The following is a 23,976-nucleotide window of genomic DNA, read 5'->3' on the forward strand; positions in this document are numbered from 1 at the left end:
CCTTTGTCCATATGCCCAGTATTTTCCGGATTATTCTTCACGCTTCAATGCGCAATTTGCTCTGAAAATGAAGCCATGTTCGAAAAGTGTGTCCTTTGATTTCGAAAAGCCTGGTGCAAGCGTGTGTGTATGTGTGTGTGCTCGTACGTTTGCCAATTTTGACAATTGAACGTCCTGTCAGTGCTTATGTAATTTGTTGACATCGCGCGCGCTCGCGCCTTTCGGCCCCCCACTTCCGAAGCAGCTGAGCAAGGATAACGGCGATGCACGTAATGAGGTCGCACGGAACGTTCCATTCATGATCGGAGAGAAAAGGATTCCGCCTTCACGCAGCTCCTCCAGTCTACACGCGCCAAGAAGCTCCTCGTGCTGGTGAGTATTTCGTGCTCTCGCGAGCGTCATCTTCTGTGTGTGCGCACCACACACGAGCGAATTACCAAATCCCTTTCCCCCTGCAAAGGACCGGCGGCTCTCCTTCCGCGCGAGAGAGAGAAAGAAAGGGAGAGTACCAAGTGTCGCGTCCGTCCGTTTTAATGCCGAGTAGGCCTGGCGTATAGGCGTGCTGAAGCGGGACCGTATCCGTTCTCCCCGTGGCCCAAAGGGCCGTACGTGTAAAAGAGAAGATCAATCCGCACCCGCCTACCTTTCCGGCCGGGCCGACGGAGCAGAGCAAAAGGAGCGCTATTGGCAGAGGGATGAACACAAAAAGCGCGGAGCAGAATTCTGCAGTAGTGCTTTTCTTCCCGTCGTTAACGGTGCACGATCCGTCGGTGCGCGGTCCATAATCGCGGCGACATTTGATACCCCCCCATCCCCCAGGTTCGGGTCTCGGGAATGTGGTGGATTTGGGGAGCGCGCGCGTGTGTGTGTGCGTAGGCACAACTAACAGGGCCGTCCCGCAGAAGTAAGCCAGCAATCCATTAATCTTGTTCCGGCCGTGCCCCTTCCGCGTGTTGCTTCTGGCTCCGCTCACCATCGTCATCATCATCCGGTCAGTACGGCCAAACGAGGGTGCAGTGTGTGTGCCGTATTGTCCCTCAAAGCAAAAATCACCAGGAAAGGCAAAGGATATTGTGTTTTTGGTGTGTAATCTTGAATCTCCACGTTGCCCCGGACCAGCGGCACAGCAGCAAACAGGCAGCTTGAATGCAGTCAAACTCCTACGTAAGGAATGTAAGTTTTCCCTCTGGCCCCAGCCTACTGTTTGAGCCGTGCCGCACGGAAGCAACCATAGTGTGCCGTGGTGGGAATGTGGTGCATTCCTTTTTCTTTCCTTTTTTTTGTAGTCCATCCCCGTGACTTCGATTAGCTTTCCGATTCGTCGGTCTGTCGGTCGGTCGGTGGCGCAGGTTTCGAAGGGACCCACACCGACATCATAGAGGCCATTGACTGTGTGTGATGGGCCACACTGCTGCTGTGGACTGTCAAAAGGACATGCACAGCTAAGGAGCGAGAGAGAGAGTGCGAAATACCATGTGTGTTCTCAAGTGCGTGTGTGTGTCCAAAAGGACGATTTGGTGGTGCCCCAGTTCTAAGGGAGCCCTCCCAATAACCAGTGTCCTTAAAGAGCAGTTTTTAATTGATTTTTCGAGTTTAAAGTAGTTTCAACGCGTGACACTAGCCTACTATCATCTAGATTGGAAAGGACCATCGAAGAAGAGACCTGCAGGTGGTGGTCCTTCTCTCTCTCTATCGCTCTCTTTGACTCTTCTCCACCGCAGTGCTCTCTGTACGGGTGTTCCATAAATCAATATCCTGCTGAGTGGCTAGTATCGCTTTCGCCTTGCCGCTGCGATGGGTCCTTTTCCATTTTTCTTTTGTTATGACCTCCCCCCCCACCCCTCCCACACACACACACACACACACACACACACACACACAATAGTTATGTTTATGCTGTACCCAACGTTTAGTGGTTGGCGGCGAGCAGGAAGGGACGGACGCAGGGTCAAATAAGCAACGAATTCGCATGCAGCACGCGGTTTTGTGCGGACAAACCACCGCCACCACCACCATCACCACCGTTTCCGTGTGTTTCCGAGTGCGAGTTGAATTTTAAGTTTCACACTTGCCTTTGGAACGCCATTTCCATTGCCAAATTGCGAACGCAGCCAGCGCCGAGCGGCAAGAATCTTTTGCATGCGCGGATAAAGCATGCTTTTATGTAATCGGGCAACATCAACTCGACAAGAAATTGATAAGTCGGCACTTTCGTGTGTCGACCGCCTCGACCGCCACACACACGTGGCGCTGTGTTGCGAAAGCGTGGCGCTCATCATTATCTTCTCCCCGCACTAGAATCATGCCATGCCATGCCGGCCCAATCTGTGTAAGGCCCCCCAAAAGGGGCTATTTTAGGGTTAAGGGCTTCTTTTGCTGTTGTTGTTGCCAATAGAATTTGGGGAGCATGCTCGAAAGTGAAGGAAGACACTTGATGTGGAAGTGTGGTCGGTGCCGCGGTGCCCGGCCTGCGTGTGCAAGAAGCTTATTTAGATCTAATTTTACCTCTCTTTTTCCACCGTTTCCGTTCCCAGCGCACTACCACTGAAGAACGATGGCTTCGCAGAATGGGCGCGAATCCAAGGATGGTCCGCCGACCCAGGGACCGGTCGGGCTACCGCAGCAGCAGCAGCAGGAGCATTCGTGTGAAATTTGCGGCGCGTCCGGCCTGTCGGACGAGGCGATGCGCGACCACACGCGACAGTACCACGTGGAGGGCAGCGCGCAGTGCCCCTTCTGTGGGCTCTCCGGTGTGCCGGCGGCCGAGCTGCTGCTCCATGTGAACCAGGCCCACCTGGACTACCTAACGCCCGAGAACGAGCTGATGTCGTTCATCGACGATCAAACGCCGAGGTAATAGCGGTGCAAAGGTCCAACAAAAAAAGCGCGCATTAACACACTTAAAGCTTTTGCAGTGTCGACGGGGATTCGGACTCCATCTCCGACTGTCGCGGGCTGTCGCCGTCGATCACGTCCGAGCTGCTCACGCCGATGTCAGCGTCCGGTGGGATGAAGGCGGCGGGTTTCAACGGTGGTGGTGGTGGTGCTAGTAGCACCGCTGTCAACCAAACGAGCAGCAGCATTAGTACGAGCAGCAACGGTCTGATGATGATCAGCGCTAGCGAAAGTTTGACGACCGTTTCGTCCAGCACGGGAAGCCACAGCAGCAATCATGCACAGGGCGCCGCTTCGCAGCAAGCGCCGGGATCGTCACAGCTGCACCACAACGGTGCAGCACTGGCGGGCAAGATGATGGGGAGTAGCACGTCGACGGCGGCCGGCAGTAGCAGCATGAGCAGCAGTCGCTCCAGCTTGGGCAGTAGTAGCACGAATCTGAGCAACGGTTTGCCAAACGGCGGACACTGCTCGAATGGGAAAAGCATCCACAGTCAGCATGGGCACGCAACGAACGGCGGCACAGCGGGAATCAATGGGAGCGGTGAGGTGCACGCGAATGGTACCAGTACCAGCAAGGACGGCACTGTGATGAATGGCGGTGGAGCTGGCTGTACCACGCCGGCCGGTGCCGGAGCCGGTGGGCAAGGTTCCCCCTTGCGATCGCAGCTAGGGCTGAAGCTAAAGTCGCACAAACCGAACGCGTTCAGCATCGGAACGGCGGGCCCTGAAATGGCAAACGGTGGTGCGAATGGGGCAACCGGCTCATCAGCCGGCCCGGCCACAATGACGATCACAACGAAGCAGGCGAGCCCGCTGCAGTGCTTGCTGTGCCCGTACACCTCCGACAACCCGACCGTGCTGGAGGAACACATCAACCGGTCGCACTTTGATCCGCTCAGTCCGGGTGTGAATGGTGCGGGCGGCGGCGGCGGTGGTGCGGGAGGAGCCGCCGGTGGCAGTGGCCAGCACGCTGATACGCTTAGCGTGCTGCAGTGCCCGATATGCAATCGCACGTTCGAGTCCGGGTCGGATCTGGAGCTGCACGTGAACATCGAGCATCGGGACATACTCAGCCCGGCGAAGGCGGACGGTGGGCGGGCAACGAACGGTACCCCGTCCGGGGCGGCGGCCGCGGCCTCTGCACACAACGGTGGCGGCTGGGGTGGCGGCACCAGCGGCAGCCTCTGTCCGGTGTGCGGCATTTCGTTCGATCACATGAAAACACAGGAGATGGAGTATCACATCGAGAAGCACTTCTCGAAAAGCCCCCAAAACCCCTACCAAGGAGGTGCTGCAGTTGGTGGTGGTGTTGGTGGCGGTGGTGGTGGCGGTGGTGGTGTTGGTGGTGGTGGCAAGAACCCTTCCGCCGTGGCAGTGGATCTGGAAAAGCAGGCGCAAAAGCTGCGCGAGCAGCGCGAGTTCGAGATGCTGCGCGCGCAGTACGGTATGGACGATCAGGGTAACTTCCGGGAGCAGTCGGCGGCCGCGATGCAGCGGGCGGTGTACGCGGGCGAGATGAGTGTGGCCGACTACTACGAGCGGCAGGTTGGGTTGCGGGCGGCCGAATCCCACGGCGTTGACGATGGGTCGTCCTGCACCAAGTCCGTGTCGCCGAGGGTCCTGTCGCTATCGTCGTCCTCGCCGAACGTGATCAAAACGTACGTTTGCTCGAGCGTAGATCATTACGCGTCGAGCTATGGCGATAAGGGATGGGGCTGTGGGTACCGGAATTTGCAGATGATGCTTTCCTCCCTACTGCAGGTATGTTGGTGGTGCCATCGTTTGTGGAAGGAAAAGTGTAGTTAAATGTTAACAACCCTGCTTGCTTTGCAGAACACATCGTACAACGAAGCGCTTTACTCAGCCTGGGGCTCGCATGGACCCGCCCGGACGGCCATGCCCAGCATCTCCCGGCTGCAGCGCATGGTCGAGGCGGCCTGGGCCCAGGGCTTCGACATTCAGGGCTCGGAACAGCTCGGCTGCAAGCTGTACAACACGCGCAAGTGGATCGGTGCGACCGAAATCGTGACCGTCCTGTCGTGGTTGCGCATCCGCTGCGAGCTGGTCGACTTTCACCGGCCCACCTCGGCGGACGGGCGGCACCCGGAGCTGTTTAACTGGGTGCTGCGCTACTTCGAGGAGCCGCGCATCCACACCCCTCCCCTGTACCTGCAGCATCAAGGTAGAGGATCGTGTTTTATTCTCTTTTTTATGCAATAATTTTCATTTCGTTTCGCCATTTTCGGATTTTTTTTCAGGGCACTCGCGTACGATCATTGGAATCGAGCAGCGAACGTCCGGGTTGTCCCTGCTCGTGCTCGATCCGAGCCACGGTCCGCGGCAGGTGGCAGCGCTCGGTTCGTCGCAGGACTCGTTGCGCTTGATACGTAAAAATTCGGCCGCCATGCGTGCACCGCAGTACCAGGTCGTGGCGGTGAAGGGACTGATCGATACCGAGGATCAATACCAGGTGAGTTTTTGTTTTATTTCTGAAATTTATTGATGTAAATGAATGTAAATTACCAAAAAATACTATTAAAAACAATAATTCCTCAGGCGAGCAAGGTGTTAAAATCCTTACGCATACCCCCTGACCGTTGACGAGCTACGCTGTGCTTCCTGGAGCCGGTTCGTCTTACAGTAGCAGCAGCAACAACAACAGCAACACAACGTTTTAACTACAACCCAATAGTGCTACAATAATACGTCTCCCTCTCTCTACCTTCAAAAGGGAATTACGCACGCACCAGCAACAAAAAAGTGATCTATTAATCGTGTTTTGTTTTATTTTGATCGTGCCCTAGGCTTGTTTTATGTTTACTTTTCAATATACACGCGTGCGCCGCCACTGCTACTGGCCACCGCAAAGTGAAAAGCACAGCGCAGCGCTAAAGCAAAATTCGTATATCATACACAAAAGTGTGCAGGATGGTGTACCACTAGAGCAACATACACGTGTGCAACTGAAATAAGGTGTTTAAAAAAGGAAGAAAAAAACTTTCCTCGCATAATATGGTGTACAGTGAAAAAATAGGGAATTTCGGTTAGAATGTTTACCCTTGCGCCCTTCTAAAAGAAAGAGTTCAAACCTAGTTTTAGTAATTCTGTTCTTACTTCGTTTTATTCGTTCTCTAATAACTGTTTTAAAACCTTCAATTTATTTGCCATTTTTTGTTTCATTAGAATAAAGGGTTGGTGTTAGGATAAAGCAACAACAACGATGTCTAATTATGTGATTGTTTTCGTTTTATTTCTGTTGTTGTTAGTAATAAAACTGCCTTTAAACTAGTTTAAGCGTTTGCCAGTTGTGCTCAAGAAAAGCGTTTTCTCCAGCTAAGCTACTAACCTGATTGGTCTAAGTTTTTAACCCTTAAATGGCTTTAAAATCGTAGAAAGATGAAAGAATGAAAATACCGTTGAATGGACTTAATTTTTAAAAACAAACTTAGCTTTAATTTAAGAGAACAAAAACAAAAGTACAGTAAAGTGAGTTGCTCAATTATTTGTGCTTGTAATGTGTCCAATGCAACGAGAACCGTAGGCAGTGCTGCAGTACGCTCGTTTCGTTAATTGATCCTTTAAATCCTATCGGTCAAATCGGGTTCAGATACGATGTGATGTTATTAAGCCATTCGGACACTATTCGGAGCGTAAGGGGAATTCTAGTATTTCTAGCCACTTCGGTGCTTCGGTGGTACAGTTTAGTAGGATGATAGACTTACACATTGCGCGAGAGGCACACCCGCCATTACCGGAAACCCGTAACACAGCAACAACTAAAGGGTAGCACACAAGACAATCCTTTTCCTCAAAAGAAAATGCAAAAAAAAAGAAAAATCGTGCATACATTATATAGCATCACACGAAAGAGTATATGATGGACATAATATTAAAAACGTGTGCGATAGAGCAATGAAAGATAAACACAATATAACAAAAATTGTAAACACACTTACACACACACACACCTGCAGGCAACAAGAGTGATCCTAGTAAAAATACCTTCAATTAAAAAAAGGATTGTGATATAAGTAAAGATCGTCGTGTGTAGCCCAGATCCGATCAGCACCTAATAATAAAAACACTGCTAATCCTTACATCGACACTCAGACACTCAGACATAAAAAGCATACAACTACGCGAACGCACAGAATAATTGTTTTCGGAGGTAGTTGGAAAGTTGGGCGGATCGCTAAGTGGAACGAAATTTCGAAACAAGCAACAACACACTAAAATACGGTACAAAGTAATACAATTGAAACGAGCGCAACAAATGTCCTTCAACACAGTACGTATTTAACTTTCGCTGGCCAGAAGATGTACGTATTGCTTGGGCCGAAGAATCAATCCGAAGTACACCTAGCGACAGATAGGGAAAAGAGAAGAGAGAAACAAACAAAACACACACAGGTTGTAATGGTCCTCCCACGGATGTAGTAAGCAATTAAGTGCACTAACATCATCATCATCATCATCATCATCATTGCCAAGCTTCCCTAAACATCAATCGATCGATTAGATTGTGCTAGAAACAAATAGGCTTAGTCTCGTTTGTGAGCAAAATGCGCTTGATTATGTCTTATTGTAGCCATTTGTTTCGCCAACCCTCCCCCGGGCGAACTACATAAACCTAACAAGCAATACCAAAAACCATTTTAGCACACATTTTACATACCAGTGAATATCTCAATAGCTTTAACTACACAACAGCAACCGCTACACAAAACCGTTTAGTGTGATGTTTTTTAAAGCATACGTACATTTGCTCAGGAGCCAACTATATACAAAGAGTGTACAAGATTAGTTTTGCGATGCGATAGGAGCACTTAAATATTTTGTTACAAATTTTGCAAAAGCGTAAATGTGGTGCAAATGAGCGCTTGACCATGGAATGGCAATGTGAGCGTCGTAACGCAACGATGATCATGCTTTTATTTTTTGTATTGCTCATTTTTGACGAGTGTCCTTTCAAATGCAACGATCCGTCTGCTGCAAACGATCGTTGATCGAGGGTTAACAAAACATGGTTATGTGAGACCGATCCGTAAAGTGATCACACGCTTGTACTGCGCGCACTGAAGTATTGGAACCAGTTAGAGTTAAACGCAATTAGAAGCTAAGGTAGTAGTATCGATCTTTTGCGCAAACAAGATGAGTTCGAACAGTACGGTTTGTGTTTGATTATTATCTGCTACCTGCAAACAATGTCACACCGCTTATCACCGTCCACGCGCCATTGTCATTGCATAGTATAATGAGAAGGGGGAACTATTTGCTATTTTGCTGACCTGTTTAAAGACACGACTGGGGAAGGGGAAGAAGAATTTTGTGAAGATAAAAAGCAAGAAAGTTCTCCTGCACAATACAAAACGTAAACCCGACAACAGAGGGAATAAAGGAATTGAATATGCTACAAATCTCCCTCGTCAGGATACGGGGTCACGTCGGAAGTGGAAGGAGCTAACAAAAAAAAAACAAACGAAAATCAAAAGTAGTCAAAGTGTGGTGCGTCTACCACATGCACACAAGCATGGCAAATTATGTAAAGAAGCACACATTTTACTACACATACTTTCAGTTCCTACGCCATTTGCGTTTGGCCTGTTATGGGTGGAACTACTCGACTCGACGCTAAAGTAGCACTAGACAGGACAGGTTGAGGATTAGATGATAGAAACCCTTTAGCGAGAGAAGGAGAAAGAGAAATAAAGAGAGAAAGAGAGAGAGAGAAAGAGAGAGAAAGAGAAAGAGAGAGAGAGAGAGAGAGAGAGAGAGAGAGAGAGAGAGAGAGAAAAGCGATACGAGAAACACCAATAATGGCCCATGTACGTAGTGAAACGTGACCACAAGCAAACAAAATTATAAAAATATAACAAGTAAAGGTTAAAGTAACAAGAATACTACGAGTACCTCAACTTGGACCCTGTGTGTCTCCTTGTCACGAAATGCACGAAACACGCAATATCGTGGCAATTGCAGCAAAGTTCGGATGTGAATCTGGTATTCGGTTGCTTAGACCTCCCCAGAACAGCGTTTTTGAGTGTGTGTGTGTTCATGGAAATTTCTGCTTGCAATCAAACACAAAATGTTGCGCTTTGAGTTTGTGGCATGTTCGTGAGCTCTAAAGTAAAGCAAACCAACTAGAAACTTACGCTAACTGCACTGACACATTGAAGAAAAGTGTGTGCTGAAAACTCAAGTGCAGAGTATGAAGGAGGGAAAAACATAGTAAACAACAACAAAAAAAAGGATGAAAAGAACAACAACAAAAGGAAGTAATAAGTGAAACTACATACCAGAAAATACAGTTTATTTTTGTATGATCGATACTTGAAAAGTCACATAGTTCCATAACTAACTATATTAACCCGATAGTAGCTAGAGATAGAGAGAGAGAGAGAGAGAGAGAGAGAAAACGTAGGGATTGGAAAAGAGAGAAAGTAAGATAAAAATGACGTAAAGACTCTAAAAAATACCTACCACTGCACGCAACCCGCACGCAAAACAAAAAAAAAACACTGCGCCAAACAGGACAGGAGCAGTGAAGAGAGCATACAAATATATAACAAGTAGCAAAACTTCATAAAACTGAAACACAATCGGCAAAACACACAGACAAAATTTTCCAACAATACACAACTGTTTACAACAAAACAGCAAGATAAAGAGGAAACCACCAGAACCCGAACAAGAAAAGAAAACAAACGACATAATTTTGCAAAATCGCAAAGTGTTTGTCTAATTCATCTTAACAATTCATGTAAAAATGATAATACAAACTATTTGCTTTATTTTATTTTTCCTCGTCTTCTTCTACTTCTTCTTCTTCTTATTGTTCTCCTTCCGACAAATATAAGGTTTCGGTTGTGCTAAAATGTTGTTGCAAGTTCCACGGGAATGTTGGGTGCTGGGTGGTTACATTGGAATTCATTTTTAACAACAAATAACTCAACATGGATTTATCTGTGCCTCTATACTATATACCCCGACCGAGAGCTACTAAACAAACATACACACACACATACTTGCACAGAAGCTGTGTGAATTGTGCAGGTGTACATAATGGAGAACGAGAGAAAAAGAGCATGTGCTTGGAAAGGACAATTCATACAACGCTAAATTCAGACGAAATAAGAACGCTTTAATCGTCCCACGAGCGCTATTGTTTCCTATGAATGTGAAACTAAAAGGTAACTAAGCCAGGAAAATTAAGAAAAAGAAAAAAAAAGCCGAAGGAAAGAATAAGAAAAGAACACAAAAGAAAAAAAATGGAAAGGGTTAAAGTGCATAAACAGTACTTTTCAAGCGATACGAAACGATAACAAAATAAAAGAAGGTAACATAATAACAGCACAAACACACACATACACAAAAACACCGGTGATAACGATCGTGTATTTATCGAATTGCAGAACTTAATTTTCAAAAAAAAAAGCAGACAAAGCACGAGAAGCATCAGCAAACAATGGTGTAAAACAAGAGGGGTGAAGATTGCACCGAAAACAAAAAAAACAAAAGCACAATAAACGTAAGTAAAACAAAACAAACAAAAAAACCTATGAAAATTTCAAACAAATTTCACTGTTTGAGGAATTGCGTGACGCACTTAAGCACGGAAACAAAAACAAAGGAAGAAAAAAAAAACAAAAAACCATAAAGAAGGAGAGAAAATGCGGCCCGGTGCATCATTTTAACAAATTTGCTTCTTTAAAAAATATACATATATCCGTAATTATCAAAACAAAAGAAACAAACAAACAAACCAAATCCAGTAAAACCAAAACAACAGCAGAAACCGAAACTAAGGAATAGCACAAGTAAAATCAACGATACACAAGCGATACAAGGTGAAAAAAGGCGAATAAAGAAAATGGGAAAGTAATGAAAAAGAAATGAAAGAAGTGTACTACTGCTCAATAACACCTGGTAACCGACAAGTCAAACATGGTAAAAAATTGTTGTTTCAGTTCAGCTGGTACACGTTCAAAAATCGATTTAAATGTCGTCGGTTTTCCGGTGAGCCAAATTACAGATGGAAATGCTTTTCCAGCGCTTGCCAGCATTCGTAGTAGCGGGCGTCCAGCTTTTGGCAGGTTTCCTCGCCCCAGCGCGTTACCGCCATGCTCAGCGATGATTCGAACATGAACGCTTGCGTCCCATCGGCAACGCGTTCCGGCTTCAGTTCCGCATTGGACGCACCCTCGAAGCACCGATGGTCGGGCCCGTGCGGTGTCATCATCGAGTGTAGCGAGGCACCGCCGGGCATGAAGCCACCCTCCTTCGCCTCGTACCGGCCGAAAATCAGGCCCATAAATTCACTCATGCAGTTACCTTGAAGAAGAAAAGTGGTTCAGTGATATTAAAGGCTTTGAAGAAAACATAGCATAGCGAATAAAAGATACTTACGATGATAGTACGGCGGACGGAAGGTATGCTCCTGGACGGACCATCTCGGTGGAAAGATGACGAAATCGGCGATCGCCGTGCCGGGCCGGTTGCTGGGGCAGGTCAGCACGGTGAAGATGCTCGGATCGCAATGATCGAAGCTGACCGAGTTGATCACCATAAAGCGGGCGAGATCGTACTTGTACGGCACATAGTTACCGTGCCAGGCGACCACATCGAACGGTGAATGGCCCTGGGTGGCGACAAACAGTGCGCCCTGGAACTTGGACACGATGCGATACCCCTCGACCGAGCGATCCTCGAAATGGGCCGTGGGTGTTAGGAAGTCACGCGGATTGGCCAACCCATTGGCACCGATAGGGCCCAGATCGGGCAGCCGGAAGTGACCATCGTACACCTCGAGAATGTAGCCACGGGACGGTCCTTCCAGCGCTACGCTGAACCGGATGCCTTGCGGAATGACGCAGATCTCGTTTGGCTTTACGTACAGTCGGCCAAACTCGGTCGTTATGTCCAGTGGACCCTGTTGGGGAACTGAACAAAGACAAAATGGGAGGTTAGTTATTCCTTATTTTATTTTTCGAATTGCGATCGATGTGGTCACCAGTAAGGCTTTAAACTGTCTTTGATCATTCCCGTGAGTAAAGCTTTCTCAAAGATCATTATCTCTTGGAGTCTCGAGACTCCGGCACTCCAGCAATGGACTTATGAGTTTTACGACGAGCTAGTCTTACTCGTGTCTGCTTCTAGTCTGATTGTAGTCGTAGGTATAGTAAAAGATTAATGCTACACGCTTGATTGTTGCAGCTAATCTGCATCCGCTATGTTAATAACTCGTAATATAAGAAACAACGAGCCAAAGACTGTTCCATTTCAGATAGCCTTCGGTACCTATACTGAAAGGATGCTAGGCCTTCGCCATACCATACGGCGATTTGTTAAAAAAAACTGCAGATGGAATGGTTCATTGGCAAATATGGTAACGGAATCGGAGTAAGTACCGCTTCAGTTCTTGGACCGGGACAGATTCTTGATTCGTTCAATGGCTGAGATTTTTTTTTGTTTATCGCAACCAGAAAAGGGTTTTGGTTTGGTTTTTGGACCGAAATCCAGTTTTTTTGAGTTATTTTTAAGCCGCTACCTACCAGTTCCAGGAATGGTTTGAGTACGGTATTAGTCCCAAGTATAATTTGGATTCAAGGTAGGATTCTGAACTCATTTCCAGGAACAGCATGTACTTAGTATCAGTTCCTTGCCTGGTATGAGATTTAGAATTTGTTCTAGGAATGCTATTGTTTCAAGATCAGTACCAGAATCGTTATGCGTTCCTAATCAGTTTCAGGATCTGTGTGGATTTTTGATCAAATCCAAGACCGCTATGGGATTGAGTTCAATTTAAGGACCGATATGGTTTCAAGATCAGTTTTAAATTCGGCAAAGGGTCAGGATAATTTCTAAAATCTGTATAAGTTTAGGAACAGTTTGATGACAGGTATGGGTTTCAAATCAGCTTCTCTTGATTTGCCTCTTGGAAGAAGTGTTCTAAAACCTTTGCTTACTGTCTTTGGAAAAAAACTTTTTGGTTACTATTATCTTCTTCTTCTTCTTTTGGCACAACAACCGAAGTCGGTCAAGGCCTGCCTGTACCACTAGTGGGCTTGGCTTTCAGTGACTTACTGATTTATCCATAGCAGGTTCTACGTATTGGGGCACGATCCATTTGGGACTTGAATCCATGACGGGCATGTTGTTAAGTCGTACGCGTTCTTAACTGTATCACGAGACCGGCCAAACTATTATAATTATCCGGCATTGCGTAGGGTCGGTATCGTTGAATCCGTTTCGAAAATTCCTGTTGCTTTCCGTAGTCGGTTAATACATGAGACTGGGTGACTGGCCCCGCGTCCACGTGACCGTTTTGTTTAGCGTCGCGTCGCCCTTTCTGGTTCGCCATATGGTTAGCCATTATTGCGCAACCGGGCTAACTTATCTAGTGCGATTTGCCTTTGAGAACAACACCAAGGATATAGGAAAAGCGTGTCGCTCTCCATGCTGAGTTTGAGATTACTTTTTTGAATAGCACAGTAGTCAATCATAGCATTTGAGATGCAGGTTGCAGAAGTAATTTCTACTACATAACCTACATAAGATACTCAGTCCTAACTAGCTAAAAATGTTGCGGATGGGAAACGGTCCTTGTCGGCCATTGTAAATGCAACTGCAATAAAATGCTTTCTGAAAGTTTAAAAGTATAGTCACATCTAGATCGATCGCTTCTCTCAATAAAAATGTATGATCGTTCTTCAACACCCCATCAACCACGTGGTCAGTTAGTACCGGGTTCATGCATTATTCAAAATGCATCAAAGACAGCTACTACTTGCGTCTCCTGTTACCATTGGCAACTATCATTGCAACAAAGTATAATGTTCCTACCTATAAGCATATCGCCATCGCTGTTGTAGAACGCCGTATCCTTCATCGAACAGTTGGCAAGGTACACATGCACGGCCAGCCCATTGCGGGCGCGGACATCGCCCGCCCCACACACGGTATGCAGTCCCGCCACAAAGTCCACCTCGCTTCCGGCCGCCGGCAGATCGAACGGGTTCCAGCGCATCTGGTTGGGGTTGGGGTGCTGCTCTTCCCAGCCAGTTCCGCGCAGGAACTGTGCCACACCCTCGAACCGCTTGAACGGTTGATGTACGACCGAGGGCCGGATGCGGTACAACCAGGAGCGGGTATTTTCCGTGCGCGGTGCGGTAAACGCACTGCCAGAAAGTTGCTCCGCGTACAGCCCGTGGGGACACTTTTGCGGTGAATTCTGTCCCACCGGCAGGGCGTTCGGGAAGCGGGCATCTTCCGAGCTGAAGTGTGACCCAAATCCGGACAGATACTGTGGAGAGAGAGAGAGAGAGAGACGTTTACGTTTCAACCGAAATTGGGCTTGAACGATCGAGTAAGATGCATCGAAAGAGAAAATCCAAAATTAGAATTCGTTAAGGATGTATATGATACTGCGTTTTAAAAACTGGTTCCTTCACTCTCGTCTACTGCGGTGGAATCAACCTGTTTGAGTGTTTCCCGCTTGGATACGGGTTGGAGGCTCGTCAGACAACTTCAACGTGTTATTCGAAGCGAAAAACTAACACGCAATTATCAGTTTAACGTAACTTCTACAATATTAGACTGAAATTGCACCATATCCTACGATCTGCTATCACAAAACATTAAGGATGACTTGGTATTAACATCGTCTTATCATGATCCTCTTTGGAATCTCATCTTTTTCACTCTTCCACTCTCTTATTCTGCCTCGTACCTGATACTCCGGCATGTTGGCTCAGATCACGATAATTACACAGATACTGGGTACACTTTTACTTTTATCTTATCTCACTGATCGCCGTACACTATTCACACTGGTATCACTCGCACTCGATCGCGCTTGTTTCGGGGCTGGTTCTTTCTCCAGATTAAGCTCTCTGCCTGCACACTCCACTCGGATAGGCGACACACGACTGATGCACGCCCGGGCAGTTCCGTCTGTTATTAAGCATTCAAAAATATTCTAATGCCCGAGCCCATCCTCGTCACCATTCTGCTGCTGTTGCTGCTGCTGGCCAATCTTCCAAACCGGATTCCTGCTTGATCGTCGAAACACGGCTTTCCAGTTTCTGTGACGGAATGTGTGCAAGGAACGGAGTGGTAGTGTGACACCCAGCCCGGTAGGAGTGACGTAGTTGTTGTTTACGATGCCGCCACCGACCTGATGTTTGTTGCCAGGACCGGGAAGTATCGAGAATGGTCGCTCGCTGGCCAACAACAACAGGCGCGCCGCATCCGAAACGATCGGGAGAAACGATCCTCACCCTGATCCTGACGATCGTTGAAGTTGTTGGTTTGAAAAACTGCCAACTCATGTGCCATTTCCCATGATACATCGCTCGTAACTCAAATCGGTAACTCAAATTGAAGTTTAAATTGTAATGTTGAAAAAACCCTCAAATCTCAGCTCACCGTGTTGTTGTTGTCTCTCTGCGTTGGGATGGGTACTCCCGAAACAGATAAGATAGTAAATTTGGTGGCAGTGCTGGTGGGCGAGGATTTCTTACCGGCTTAATACCATTCATTGCGATAAGATGCTGTGCATTTGGTACCAGTCTTGCACTCATACAACGATTCGATCGGCTTGAGAGAGTGTAGGTCAAATCTGGTCAATCCAGTTTCCAACCCGGCAAAGCCGGTTCAACCGAACGTGTCGCGGTCAAAGGTATGGTGCCGTTGTTGTGTTCGATTTATGCTCGAACCAGTTAAGTTATGTGTTGTCGGTCGACGTTGAGCCACGTTCGGACGTTCAGTGGTTAGTTGCAGTTTTTTTTGGTAAAGTAAACTTGGTGAAAATGAGCTTCCGAGCGATCGTGTTGATTTTTGCCACTTTGTGTTTGTGTGAAACGTTATCTTCTATCAGGTATGTTGTTTTCTAAAAGAGATAGAGTTTGGGAGGCTCTTTAAGTGTGTGACTAATGAGGGACACCAACAATCATAAGGCTGTAATATTTAAACGCATTATTTTCGCGGAATTGAATTTCTCTACTTGGTTATCTTTTTCGGTTGCGGTAGCTTCATTTTACCTCGTTGCAGCCCTAGCTGCCATGGGACGATCCAAATGGGAAACTGACCACCTCAACACCAGTTTTTTCTTCAAGTTTTAAACTGTATTTAATATTGTTTTTGGATCAGTGATCTAATTGATAAACTGGCAGTCTCCTACAAAATAAAAGCTGGATCAATTTCAATGCGAACCATTCCGTCACATTGCAGCACTGACGATCATACTTTAATTCTTCAACAAGTAGTAGGGCAAACCTAGACTAATGACTTCGCAGGTCTTGTAGAAGAGTGGATAAATGTATGGGCTAGTAGCTAGAGATGCTAGAGTAACCATTTAAGAGCGAATATCTAGTAGGTTCGTTTCATTCTTCATTCGGAACGGTCGGAACTAGGTGCAAAACTTGAGCTCAAAGCTAGGTACTTAATCTTGATAAGGAAATGTAGTCGGAGCAATCGGAAGACCGGAGCCGGAGTCGTCTGGAGTTGTCTCCAGATGACTCCGTCTGGATGACTACTGTCGACTCCGGACGATTCCGAACGACTCCGGACGACTCCGACTCCGGGCGACTCCGGACGACTTTGGTCGACTCCGGACGACTCCGGGCGACTCCGGAAGACTCTGGGCGACTCCGGACGACTTCGAACGACTCCGGACGACTCTGGGCGACTCCGGACGACTCCGGGCAACTCCGACTCCGGACGACTCCGGACGACTCCGGGCCATTTCGGACGATTCCAAACGACTCCGGATATTGCAGCGTGGACCTACCTTCCGGAGTCGATTCCGAATTTATCGGAGTCGTATCGTAGTCGACACCGGATTTTTGCCAACTTGTCCCATCACTAGTTGGAACCATGGGAACGGTCGGATATCAAATATCATCGATCATCGCTATAATCAATTTACAAACCCGTTACGTTTTCGTTCCTATTTGACATGAACCTAATTCTATTCTGTTCAAAATATTTCAATAGCAACATGACATTTTTGGACCGGTCAAAGTTTTCTCAACAATCAAAGCTAGTTATAGGATCGGTAATAGGTTCGGAACTGAGACAGGTTGCTGTTGTTGTTTGTATAGTTTAAAGAGGCTTTGGATCCAACGGAGTTCTTTCGCCTCTTAACTGAGACAGGTTCAAATAATGTTTTAGTATCACGATTGGTCAAGGACTAGTTTTTAGAGCATAGTTGAGAGCTACTACCGAAACCGAAATTAGTTCAGAATCATTTCTTATTCCGTTCCTGTTATAGAACCAACACAGCTTCATGACCAGATTCGGATCGGTAGATCGGAATTGTTTGTGAATTGCAGATCGAGTATCGCAAGAGGTTTGCGGGTTATTTTCGTTGGTTTTCCAGGTTCGTTATCATTTCAAGGAACCCACGAACAAATCGTCGAACAGTCTCTTTACCAGAACAGGTTCGAAAACAAGTCTGAGCAAGTGATCAGGCAGGTGAAACGGCTGAGGAAATTACTGAAGAACTGAATCATTTTCACATTTAATTTAAATGCACTTCACTTTTGAAAAAAACTAGCTCTAACAAATAAAGTGCAAAGATATATTTCTAATTTCATAAAAATCAAACATTTTTAACAAAACAAAAAATAAAACTGAAGCCATTGGTGCTTTTTCTGGCACGCACTGTCTATTGTGACTACTGTCAAAGGGGCGCATTGTTTACATATCATTCGACGGCAGCAGATCACAAATCAGCTGTTTAGTTTCACGGAAACAATCACAGCAACCACTGGACGTAGGAAGGAAGGTAAGATAACAGCGTGCACAACACACACGGCAGCAAAGAAGGTAGGCCCAGAAAAGCCAAGAAATTACTGCAGGGAAACCGGACCATACGTTAAACTACAACCATCCAAGAACAGTTCGATATTTTCATAGTTTTTTTTTGTTTTATCTTCGTTACACACACTTGAACCGCGCCTTGCTACAAAGCACTTCAAAACGGCGCACTCTGCTCCCGTTGATTGTTAAGTTAATATTTAGAAAGAAGAAGAAAACTATAATCACCACCGCGCACTCCCGGAGCTGTTGATAACGCGGCTGGGTTGCGTGCCATTGTGTGCGTGTGCAATTAGCCCAGCGGTGTGTAGTACACGCGAATTGGGGCTTCAGCGCAAAGAGTAATTAGTCCCGAACTAGGAAGGCATTCTGTCCCGTCGTACGACCCTTAAACGTTTGTTTAAACCCTTCCTTTTTTGCAGTGCTCAAACTGCATCAACGATGGTCAACTCGGGACAGCGTCCGGTCGTGCTCGTAACCAACAAGGAAACGCCGGAAAAGGGTATCAACAAACTAAAGCTAAAGTAAGTAAACGACTCACACACGCATACTGTGGCCATGTTCATGATTTGCACCTTTCTAACGTCCTGCTTTCCACCCCTCCCCTCCCAGGGCTGATGTAATCTTCCCGAAAAGCCATCCTGCCACACGCGAGGAAGTGCTCGAGCTGGCGGGCCAGGTCGATGGCATCATGTGGGTCGGCCATATGCCACTGAACGGTGAGGTGCTGGATCGGGGCGGTTCCCGCCTGAAGGCAATCTCCACCATGTCGGCCGGCATGGATTACGTGGACGTGGAGGAGTTCCGGAAGCGCAAGTTCCCGCTCGGCTACACCCCGATCGTGCTGAACGATGCGGTGGCCGATTCGGCCATCGGGCTCATGATTGCCGCCGGTCGGCGCTACCACGAGGGCCGGCTGGCCATCGATCAGTCGCAGTGGACGGGCGGCCCGCAGTGGCTGCTCGGGCAGGACATAAAGGGCAGCACGGTGGGCATCATCGGGCTGGGCGGCATCGGGCAAACGATTGCGAAGCGCCTGAAAGGGTTCGACATTGGGCAGCTGCTGTACACGGGCCGTCGGCCCAAGCCGGAAGCGGAAGCGCTCGGCGCCAAGCTGGTACCGCAGGACGAGCTGCTGCAGGAGAGCGATTACGTGTTCATTACCGTACCGCTCACGAACGAAACGCGCCACATGATCAACGAGAGTACGCTGGCCAAAATGAAACCCACCGCCGTGCTGGTTAATGTGGCCCGGGGTGATATCGTCGATCAGCGGGCACTGGTGGCGGCACTCAAGAACGGTACGATCTTTGCGGCCGGATTGGATGTGGTGTCGCCGGAACCGCTGCCCGCGGACGATGAGCTGTTGCGCCTTCCGAATGCAGGTAAGCCTACGGCGCACACTCGAAGAAGAGTCGCGGTAGAAGAGTCATGGTAAGAAGCACTTTCTCAACGACTTTTTTTATCTCGTTCAGTTGTCATCCCCCACCTGGGCTCGGCCACCGTGCAGACGCGGAACAATATGGCGGAAATTGCTGCATTGAACGTGCTGGCGGGCATCGCGGGAACACCCATGTTCTCCCCCTATCCGTATTAATCATTCTATTACAGTGTGTTCTAGCGAATAGAACAAAAAAGAGCCGGCATTTGTTTATTGCCCCCCACGTTTTGCATTTGACCAACCAACTAATACTTAATTATAGGCAACAACGACTTAGAGCGAATGTAGCATTATTCGGGAACAAAGATACTAATCATGATACAAAAAAGGCTGAAGTAAAACATATTCCTTGAGGCAAGCTTACCAAAAAAAGAAAAATTTAATCTTGTGAAACTGTAGTACAACATTTTAGGTTTGACGGTCATTGAAGACTGATTTTTTACTGCATCACTCTGTGTACACAATGCATAGGAAAAGGAGGATAGGGAACATCACCTTGTAGCAGCTAGCATTGCATTCTTAACACAACGGTCTTTACCACCACCCCATTAAAGTGCCTTTAAGAGCAAATGGTAGAAGAAATGAATGGACTTTATTGCGTCTGAAATTGTGCTGGCATCGTTGCATTCCGCAAACCGTGCATTAAATTCTCCACCGCTCGTACAGCCATCTCGTCGCGCGTCCGTTTCGTTGCCGTTCCCAGGTGTGGTAGAATCACTGCAACAGAAGCATCACGTAATAAATGCAACAGTTTTGCTGTACTTCAACTTGTTTCTTACCACAGTTTGGCAGGTTAAACAGTTCACTATACGGCGGTAATGGTTCATCCGTCACAGTATCCAATCCAGCCGCTCTTATTTGTCCACCTTTCAACGCATCCAGCAGGGCAGCCTCGTCGACGATCGCGCCACGTGCAACGTTGATCAGTACGGCAGTTGGCTTCATCGCTGCAAATGCTTCCCGGCCAAACATCCGAACGGTAGCGTCGGTTAGGGGACAGCTGATGAATACGAAATCCGACCGTACAAGCAGCTGCTCGAACGCTACGAACTGGGCATGGAAGGCGTCTGCACTCGCTTTGGGACGCGGGCCACAGTAGAGGATGCAGCCGACATCGAACGCTTGCAGTCTGCTGGCAATCAACTGGCCAATACCACCGAACCCTACGATACCGATCGTTGATCCTTGGATGGGCTGACGCTGATAACATATTTCGCCAGCAGTAGATAACAGTCGCTCGTTGACGGAAAGCATCAGACCTACGGCTAAATCTGCCACTGCACGGTTCGGGATGTAGGGTGTATGTCCGAGTGGAATGTTTCTTCTAGCCAGCTCCTTCACATCGACACAATCGACACCGTTCATCGTGAGGGAAATCGCTTTCAGCTGTGCTCCGCATGCATCCAGGACCTCTCGGTCCAGCTTCATCTTGTAGCTTGTCCACAGCAGGCCATCAACGCCCGGGCAGAGATCGAGTATTTGAGCACGGGATGGGAAATCTACTGCTGGGACGATCACATCACAACTACCAAGGGAAAGAAGGATGATCTTGAATCTAGAAATCCTCAGTTTTTGGGGTTTAAATGTTCTAAATGATACTCACTCCTTGCGCAAACGATCCAATGCAACCGGCTGCACCTGATGATGCGTCACCAGCACTCGGGGACGCCGCATGATGACGGGAAAAGGAACACTTTCCTTTTAGCGATGAAAAATATACAAAATACAACCGAAAATTAGCAAAAGCAGTAGAACTTTCATCGTGAAGCTATTTGATGACCACTTGCGGACAACAATCGTTTACCAACTGGCGTGTGACTACTCGATCGATGGTGGAATTTATGTTGTGGAGAACACTATTAACTGGGCTTTTGATACTTGAAGCATTCCCAATCAAAAACTCGCATTGTGCAACGAACCTTTGCGATGGGCATGGGGAAGGTTGATGAAAGTATATTAAGAAGATCGCTCTTTATCAGCTGTAAATTTTTGATTGTCGAATGTGCACCCAGCAATCATGCATAAAACAACAAAACACTATCAGAACAGTGGTTGTATTTTTTGTCTTGTTTTTGCTAAGAATGTTGTTTACAAAGAAGGCGCTTGTTGAAATTTTTGAATGATTTTTTTTTTAAATCCACGATCAACCACGTGGTGATCATTTATTATTTTATTATATTTTTTTTATTTTTTATTTATTTGTTTTTTAATGAATTCAGAAAATGGTTTTGTATTTCAATTTAAAACTGAAGCATTAATATTTTTTCAAATCGGTCCTTTTAAAATTTCACATTCATTTCTAACCACACGTGGTGATCGTTTAGCTATTTTTAAAAATAATAACCCTTCACTGTATTTTACAGAACCGTTTACCATTCAGCAACCCCGAGCGGAGATTAAAAAAAGTGTGTTTTCTTTCGCCGTTTCCCTCCACCAATCATGCGTACCGGAGTGGTACGCTTGGCACGAGCATTACCAAAGATGCTGGACCCCCCGCTACAGCAGCACAGCTTCGGTGGCCATCGTCCCAAGCTGGCCGTGACGTGTGCCGACATTCCCGTTCGCTACATCGATCTTCTCAAGCAAAAGTTTGTAACCGCAACGTTGACCTTGCTCACTGAAGGTCAGTTAGTGACTCACTTTGTCTGCTCTCTTCAAGCTGCGATGTGACCGTGTGCCAGGGAACGAGCCGTACCGACATCCTGCGCACCATTACCGGTGCCGAGGGGATCCTGTGGCTCACTGGCGATCGGCTCGATGCAGAAGCGCTCGATTCAGCCGGCCAGCAGCTGAAGGTGGTCTCTACCATGACGTCTGGTATGGATTACGTCGATGCTGGTGAGTTCACCAAGCGCGGCATTGCCCTTGGCCACACACCGAAGGTGGTGAACGATCCGGTGGCGGACATTGCGATCGGGCTGATGCTAGCCGCGGCCCGGCGGTTCCACGAAGGTCGGCTCAAGATTGCCACCGGTGAGTGGGAAATGCGACCACAGTGGATGTTGGGCCAGGATGTTCCCGGATCGACGGTTGGCATCGTAGGGTTCGGCGGCATCGGACAAACGATACTGAAGCGTCTGAAAGGGTTCGACATTGGACGGTGTCTGTACACGGGTAGGAGCAGGAAGCCGGAAGCTGATCTGGTTGGAGCATCGTACGTCGATCTGGCAACGCTGCTGCGGGAAAGCGATTTCGTATTCATCGCCTGCCCGCTGACGGGCGAAACGGCAAGGATGTTCAATCGCGAAACGCTCGCGCTGATGAAACAGTCGAGCGTGTTGATCAATGTCGCACGTGGCGGGATCGTCGATCAGCCGGCGCTGGTGGAGGCGCTTCGCGAGGGGACCATTTTTGCTGCTGGACTGGACGTGATGACGCCGGAACCGTTGGATACGAACGATCCACTGCTATCGCTGCCAAATTGTGGTAATTATTTTTAATTATTTAAATCAATGTTTGAAGCTGAACATTGCTGTCACTCTATTTCATTTCAGTTGTCGTGCCTCATCTGGGCACGGCTACCCAGCAGAGCCTTCTGGACATGTTTGCTATCACAGCAAATAACGTGCTCTCCGTTATAGCAGGCGGACCACTTGTGGCACCGTATCAAAAGGGATAAAATACATTTAATGTTTACATTACTCTTTATTAACTCTGCCTGGATTAACTCTACATTTAGCTCCATCGATAATGTGCGTAGGCACGGTTCGCCTCACACTGTCGGTGCAGCTCGTGCTTGCGCTTAACCACCTTGCCCTGATTGGCGGCCGCATCCAGTATCTCCCACGCCATCTTCTCCGGGAAATGCACCGTGCGCTCCTTCTCCCGGATCGCTTCGAGCAACCACTTCATGGCGAGAAAGTACGATCGCTTCTCGGTGATCGGCACCGGCACCTGGTACCGCACGCCACCACGCTTGATCGGGGTCAGCTGCAACAGTGGGCGACAGTTTTCCACCGCCTGGTGCAGCAGCCGGCGCGGATTCAGCTCCAGCTTAGCCTTTTCCTCCTCCGACTCGGACAGATGGTACCGTTCCAGCTGTAGCCGCTTGATGTTTTCGAATCCCTTCTCGACCAGGTCGCGGGCAAGCTGTTTGTTGCCCTGCTTCATTACATAATTTGTGAACTGGGCAACGAGCGGATCGTAAAACACGGAGCAGTTCTGATTGCTGAGGGCGGCCTTCACCGGGACGTGCGATATCTTCGACAGGTCGCCGGTTTTGTGCAGCTCCTCGATCTTATCCCTGTTCACGATCGGTTCGATGAAGTGCGGCCCGTACTGGGACATCCGGGCGACCGGCACGATGCACTGGGCAGCCGCATGCCTGTGGGGTTGGGATGTTTTAGTGTAAATTACCAAGTATAAATATTAGCTTGTTGATGTTTTACCTTTGCCACACGGTGCACGCTATCTTTCGCAGCATCTCTAACGATAATTCAATGCAAAATTACATGAAATTAAATGCAAAACATTACTTTTTTCGTATGCGGATATCGCCGCCACACCGAACAGTTGATGTTGATGCGTTTGACAGGACGTAAACATTGGAGCGGGGGAATGTCAGCAATGTCAATTTTCAAAATGACAGTTTGGATAGTTTGTGGAAATCAGGAACATGAATAACTTGTGCAAGTGCGATTGGAGAAGTTTTCAATACAAAATGTGATTAACGAATATGTTTTTCTTCATCTAGAAATCAGCATTTTTGCCCTGGATTCCTATGGTTAAGATAAAGAAACAATATTTCGTTCAATTTTATGGATTTTATGGGCCGAGATAGACACAGTGTCGGTTCTAGTGATGGGAAAAGTGAAGTT

At 47.6% G+C, this 23,976-nt stretch overlaps 6 protein-coding genes across 10 annotated transcripts; 3 read left to right on the plus strand and 3 right to left on the minus strand.

The window, feature by feature from the left end:
• Positions 1-85: 85 nt before the first annotated feature.
• LOC120957913 (zinc finger-containing ubiquitin peptidase 1-like) lies at positions 86-9,694 on the plus strand. 3 transcript variants are annotated; one of them, XM_040380367.2, is made up of 6 exons: positions 86-372; positions 2,535-2,853; positions 2,907-4,659; positions 4,732-5,080; positions 5,157-5,368; positions 5,455-9,694. In XM_040380367.2, the coding sequence occupies exons 2-6, from the start codon at positions 2,555-2,557 to the stop codon at positions 5,497-5,499; spliced, it is 2,658 nt and encodes an 885-aa protein (XP_040236301.2). In that variant the 5' UTR covers positions 86-372; positions 2,535-2,554; the 3' UTR covers positions 5,500-9,694. The 3 variants fall into 3 exon arrangements, with proteins under 3 accessions (XP_040236301.2, XP_040236304.2, XP_040236302.2); XM_040380370.2 differs by having other exon boundaries at positions 88-372; positions 2,916-4,659; XM_040380368.2 differs by lacking the exon at positions 86-372 and adding an exon at positions 386-1,173.
• A 569-nt stretch (positions 9,695-10,263) lies between these two features.
• On the minus strand, positions 10,264-15,444 carry LOC120957916 (homogentisate 1,2-dioxygenase). The gene is made up of 4 exons (XM_040380372.2): positions 14,627-15,444; positions 13,741-14,200; positions 11,305-11,838; positions 10,264-11,229 (listed from the first exon to the last, which is right to left on the minus strand). Exons 1-4 carry the CDS (start codon positions 14,639-14,641, stop codon positions 10,925-10,927), a joined length of 1,314 nt encoding a protein of 437 aa, XP_040236306.2. The 5' UTR covers positions 14,642-15,444; the 3' UTR covers positions 10,264-10,924.
• A 156-nt stretch (positions 15,445-15,600) lies between these two features.
• LOC120957918 (glyoxylate reductase/hydroxypyruvate reductase-like) lies at positions 15,601-19,741 on the plus strand. Of its 3 annotated transcripts, none has more exons than XM_040380377.2 (4): positions 15,601-15,775; positions 18,141-18,242; positions 18,331-19,103; positions 19,194-19,741. In XM_040380377.2, the coding sequence occupies exons 1-4, from the start codon at positions 15,708-15,710 to the stop codon at positions 19,313-19,315; spliced, it is 1,065 nt and encodes a 354-aa protein (XP_040236311.1). In that variant the 5' UTR covers positions 15,601-15,707; the 3' UTR covers positions 19,316-19,741. The 3 variants fall into 3 exon arrangements, with proteins under 3 accessions (XP_040236311.1, XP_040236312.1, XP_040236313.1); XM_040380378.2 differs by lacking the exon at positions 15,601-15,775 and adding an exon at positions 17,553-17,686; XM_040380379.2 differs by lacking the exon at positions 15,601-15,775 and adding an exon at positions 17,924-18,059.
• LOC120957919 (glyoxylate reductase/hydroxypyruvate reductase-like) lies at positions 19,505-21,164 on the minus strand. Its single transcript, XM_040380380.2, has 3 exons — positions 20,763-21,164; positions 19,939-20,684; positions 19,505-19,876 (listed from the first exon to the last, which is right to left on the minus strand). The coding sequence occupies exons 1-3, from the start codon at positions 20,831-20,833 to the stop codon at positions 19,752-19,754; spliced, it is 942 nt and encodes a 313-aa protein (XP_040236314.2). The 5' UTR covers positions 20,834-21,164; the 3' UTR covers positions 19,505-19,751.
• Positions 21,165-21,528: 364 nt separating this feature from the next.
• LOC120956436 (glyoxylate reductase/hydroxypyruvate reductase-like) lies at positions 21,529-22,811 on the plus strand. Its single transcript, XM_040377904.2, has 3 exons — positions 21,529-21,747; positions 21,819-22,585; positions 22,654-22,811. The coding sequence occupies exons 1-3, from the start codon at positions 21,599-21,601 to the stop codon at positions 22,776-22,778; spliced, it is 1,041 nt and encodes a 346-aa protein (XP_040233838.2). The 5' UTR covers positions 21,529-21,598; the 3' UTR covers positions 22,779-22,811.
• On the minus strand, positions 22,785-23,703 carry LOC120956438 (28S ribosomal protein S7, mitochondrial). Its single transcript, XM_040377906.2, has 2 exons — positions 23,548-23,703; positions 22,785-23,483 (listed from the first exon to the last, which is right to left on the minus strand). The coding sequence occupies exons 1-2, from the start codon at positions 23,580-23,582 to the stop codon at positions 22,835-22,837; spliced, it is 684 nt and encodes a 227-aa protein (XP_040233840.2). The 5' UTR covers positions 23,583-23,703; the 3' UTR covers positions 22,785-22,834.
• Between the last annotated feature and the right edge of the window lie 273 nt (positions 23,704-23,976).

The sequence above is a fragment of the Anopheles coluzzii genome, chromosome 3, assembly GCF_943734685.1.
Source record: "Anopheles coluzzii chromosome 3, AcolN3, whole genome shotgun sequence".
Taxonomy (NCBI): domain Eukaryota; kingdom Metazoa; phylum Arthropoda; class Insecta; order Diptera; family Culicidae; genus Anopheles; species Anopheles coluzzii.

Coding starts and splice junctions, on each gene's coding strand:
- LOC120957913 (XM_040380367.2), top strand. CDS start 2,555: ATGGCTTCGCAGAATGGGCGCGAATCCAAGGATGGTCCGCCGACCCAG. Junction 5,081..5,156: donor CCTGTACCTGCAGCATCAAG/GTAGAGGATCGT, acceptor ATTTTTTTTCAG/GGCACTCGCGTACGATCATT. Junction 5,369..5,454: donor ATACCGAGGATCAATACCAG/GTGAGTTTTTGT, acceptor ATAATTCCTCAG/GCGAGCAAGGTGTTAAAATC.
- LOC120957916 (XM_040380372.2), bottom strand. Junction 11,839..13,740: donor CGATGGCGATATGCTTATAG/GTAGGAACATTA, acceptor GTCTTTGTTCAG/TTCCCCAACAGGGTCCACTG. Junction 11,230..11,304: donor CCGTCCGCCGTACTATCATC/GTAAGTATCTTT, acceptor TTCTTCTTCAAG/GTAACTGCATGAGTGAATTT.
- LOC120957918 (XM_040380377.2), top strand. CDS start 15,708: ATGAGCTTCCGAGCGATCGTGTTGATTTTTGCCACTTTGTGTTTGTGT. Junction 15,776..18,140: donor GAAACGTTATCTTCTATCAG/GTATGTTGTTTT, acceptor CCTTTTTTGCAG/TGCTCAAACTGCATCAACGA. Junction 18,243..18,330: donor ATCAACAAACTAAAGCTAAA/GTAAGTAAACGA, acceptor CTCCCCTCCCAG/GGCTGATGTAATCTTCCCGA.
- LOC120957919 (XM_040380380.2), bottom strand. CDS start 20,833: ATGCGGCGTCCCCGAGTGCTGGTGACGCATCATCAGGTGCAGCCGGTT. Junction 20,685..20,762: donor TTGGATCGTTTGCGCAAGGA/GTGAGTATCATT, acceptor TTCCCTTGGTAG/TTGTGATGTGATCGTCCCAG. Junction 19,877..19,938: donor GTTTAACCTGCCAAACTGTG/GTAAGAAACAAG, acceptor CTTCTGTTGCAG/TGATTCTACCACACCTGGGA.
- LOC120956436 (XM_040377904.2), top strand. CDS start 21,599: ATGCGTACCGGAGTGGTACGCTTGGCACGAGCATTACCAAAGATGCTG. Junction 21,748..21,818: donor ATCGATCTTCTCAAGCAAAA/GTTTGTAACCGC, acceptor GCTCTCTTCAAG/CTGCGATGTGACCGTGTGCC. Junction 22,586..22,653: donor GCTATCGCTGCCAAATTGTG/GTAATTATTTTT, acceptor ATTTCATTTCAG/TTGTCGTGCCTCATCTGGGC.
- LOC120956438 (XM_040377906.2), bottom strand. CDS start 23,582: ATGCTGCGAAAGATAGCGTGCACCGTGTGGCAAAG. Junction 23,484..23,547: donor GCGTGCACCGTGTGGCAAAG/GTAAAACATCAA, acceptor CCAACCCCACAG/GCATGCGGCTGCCCAGTGCA.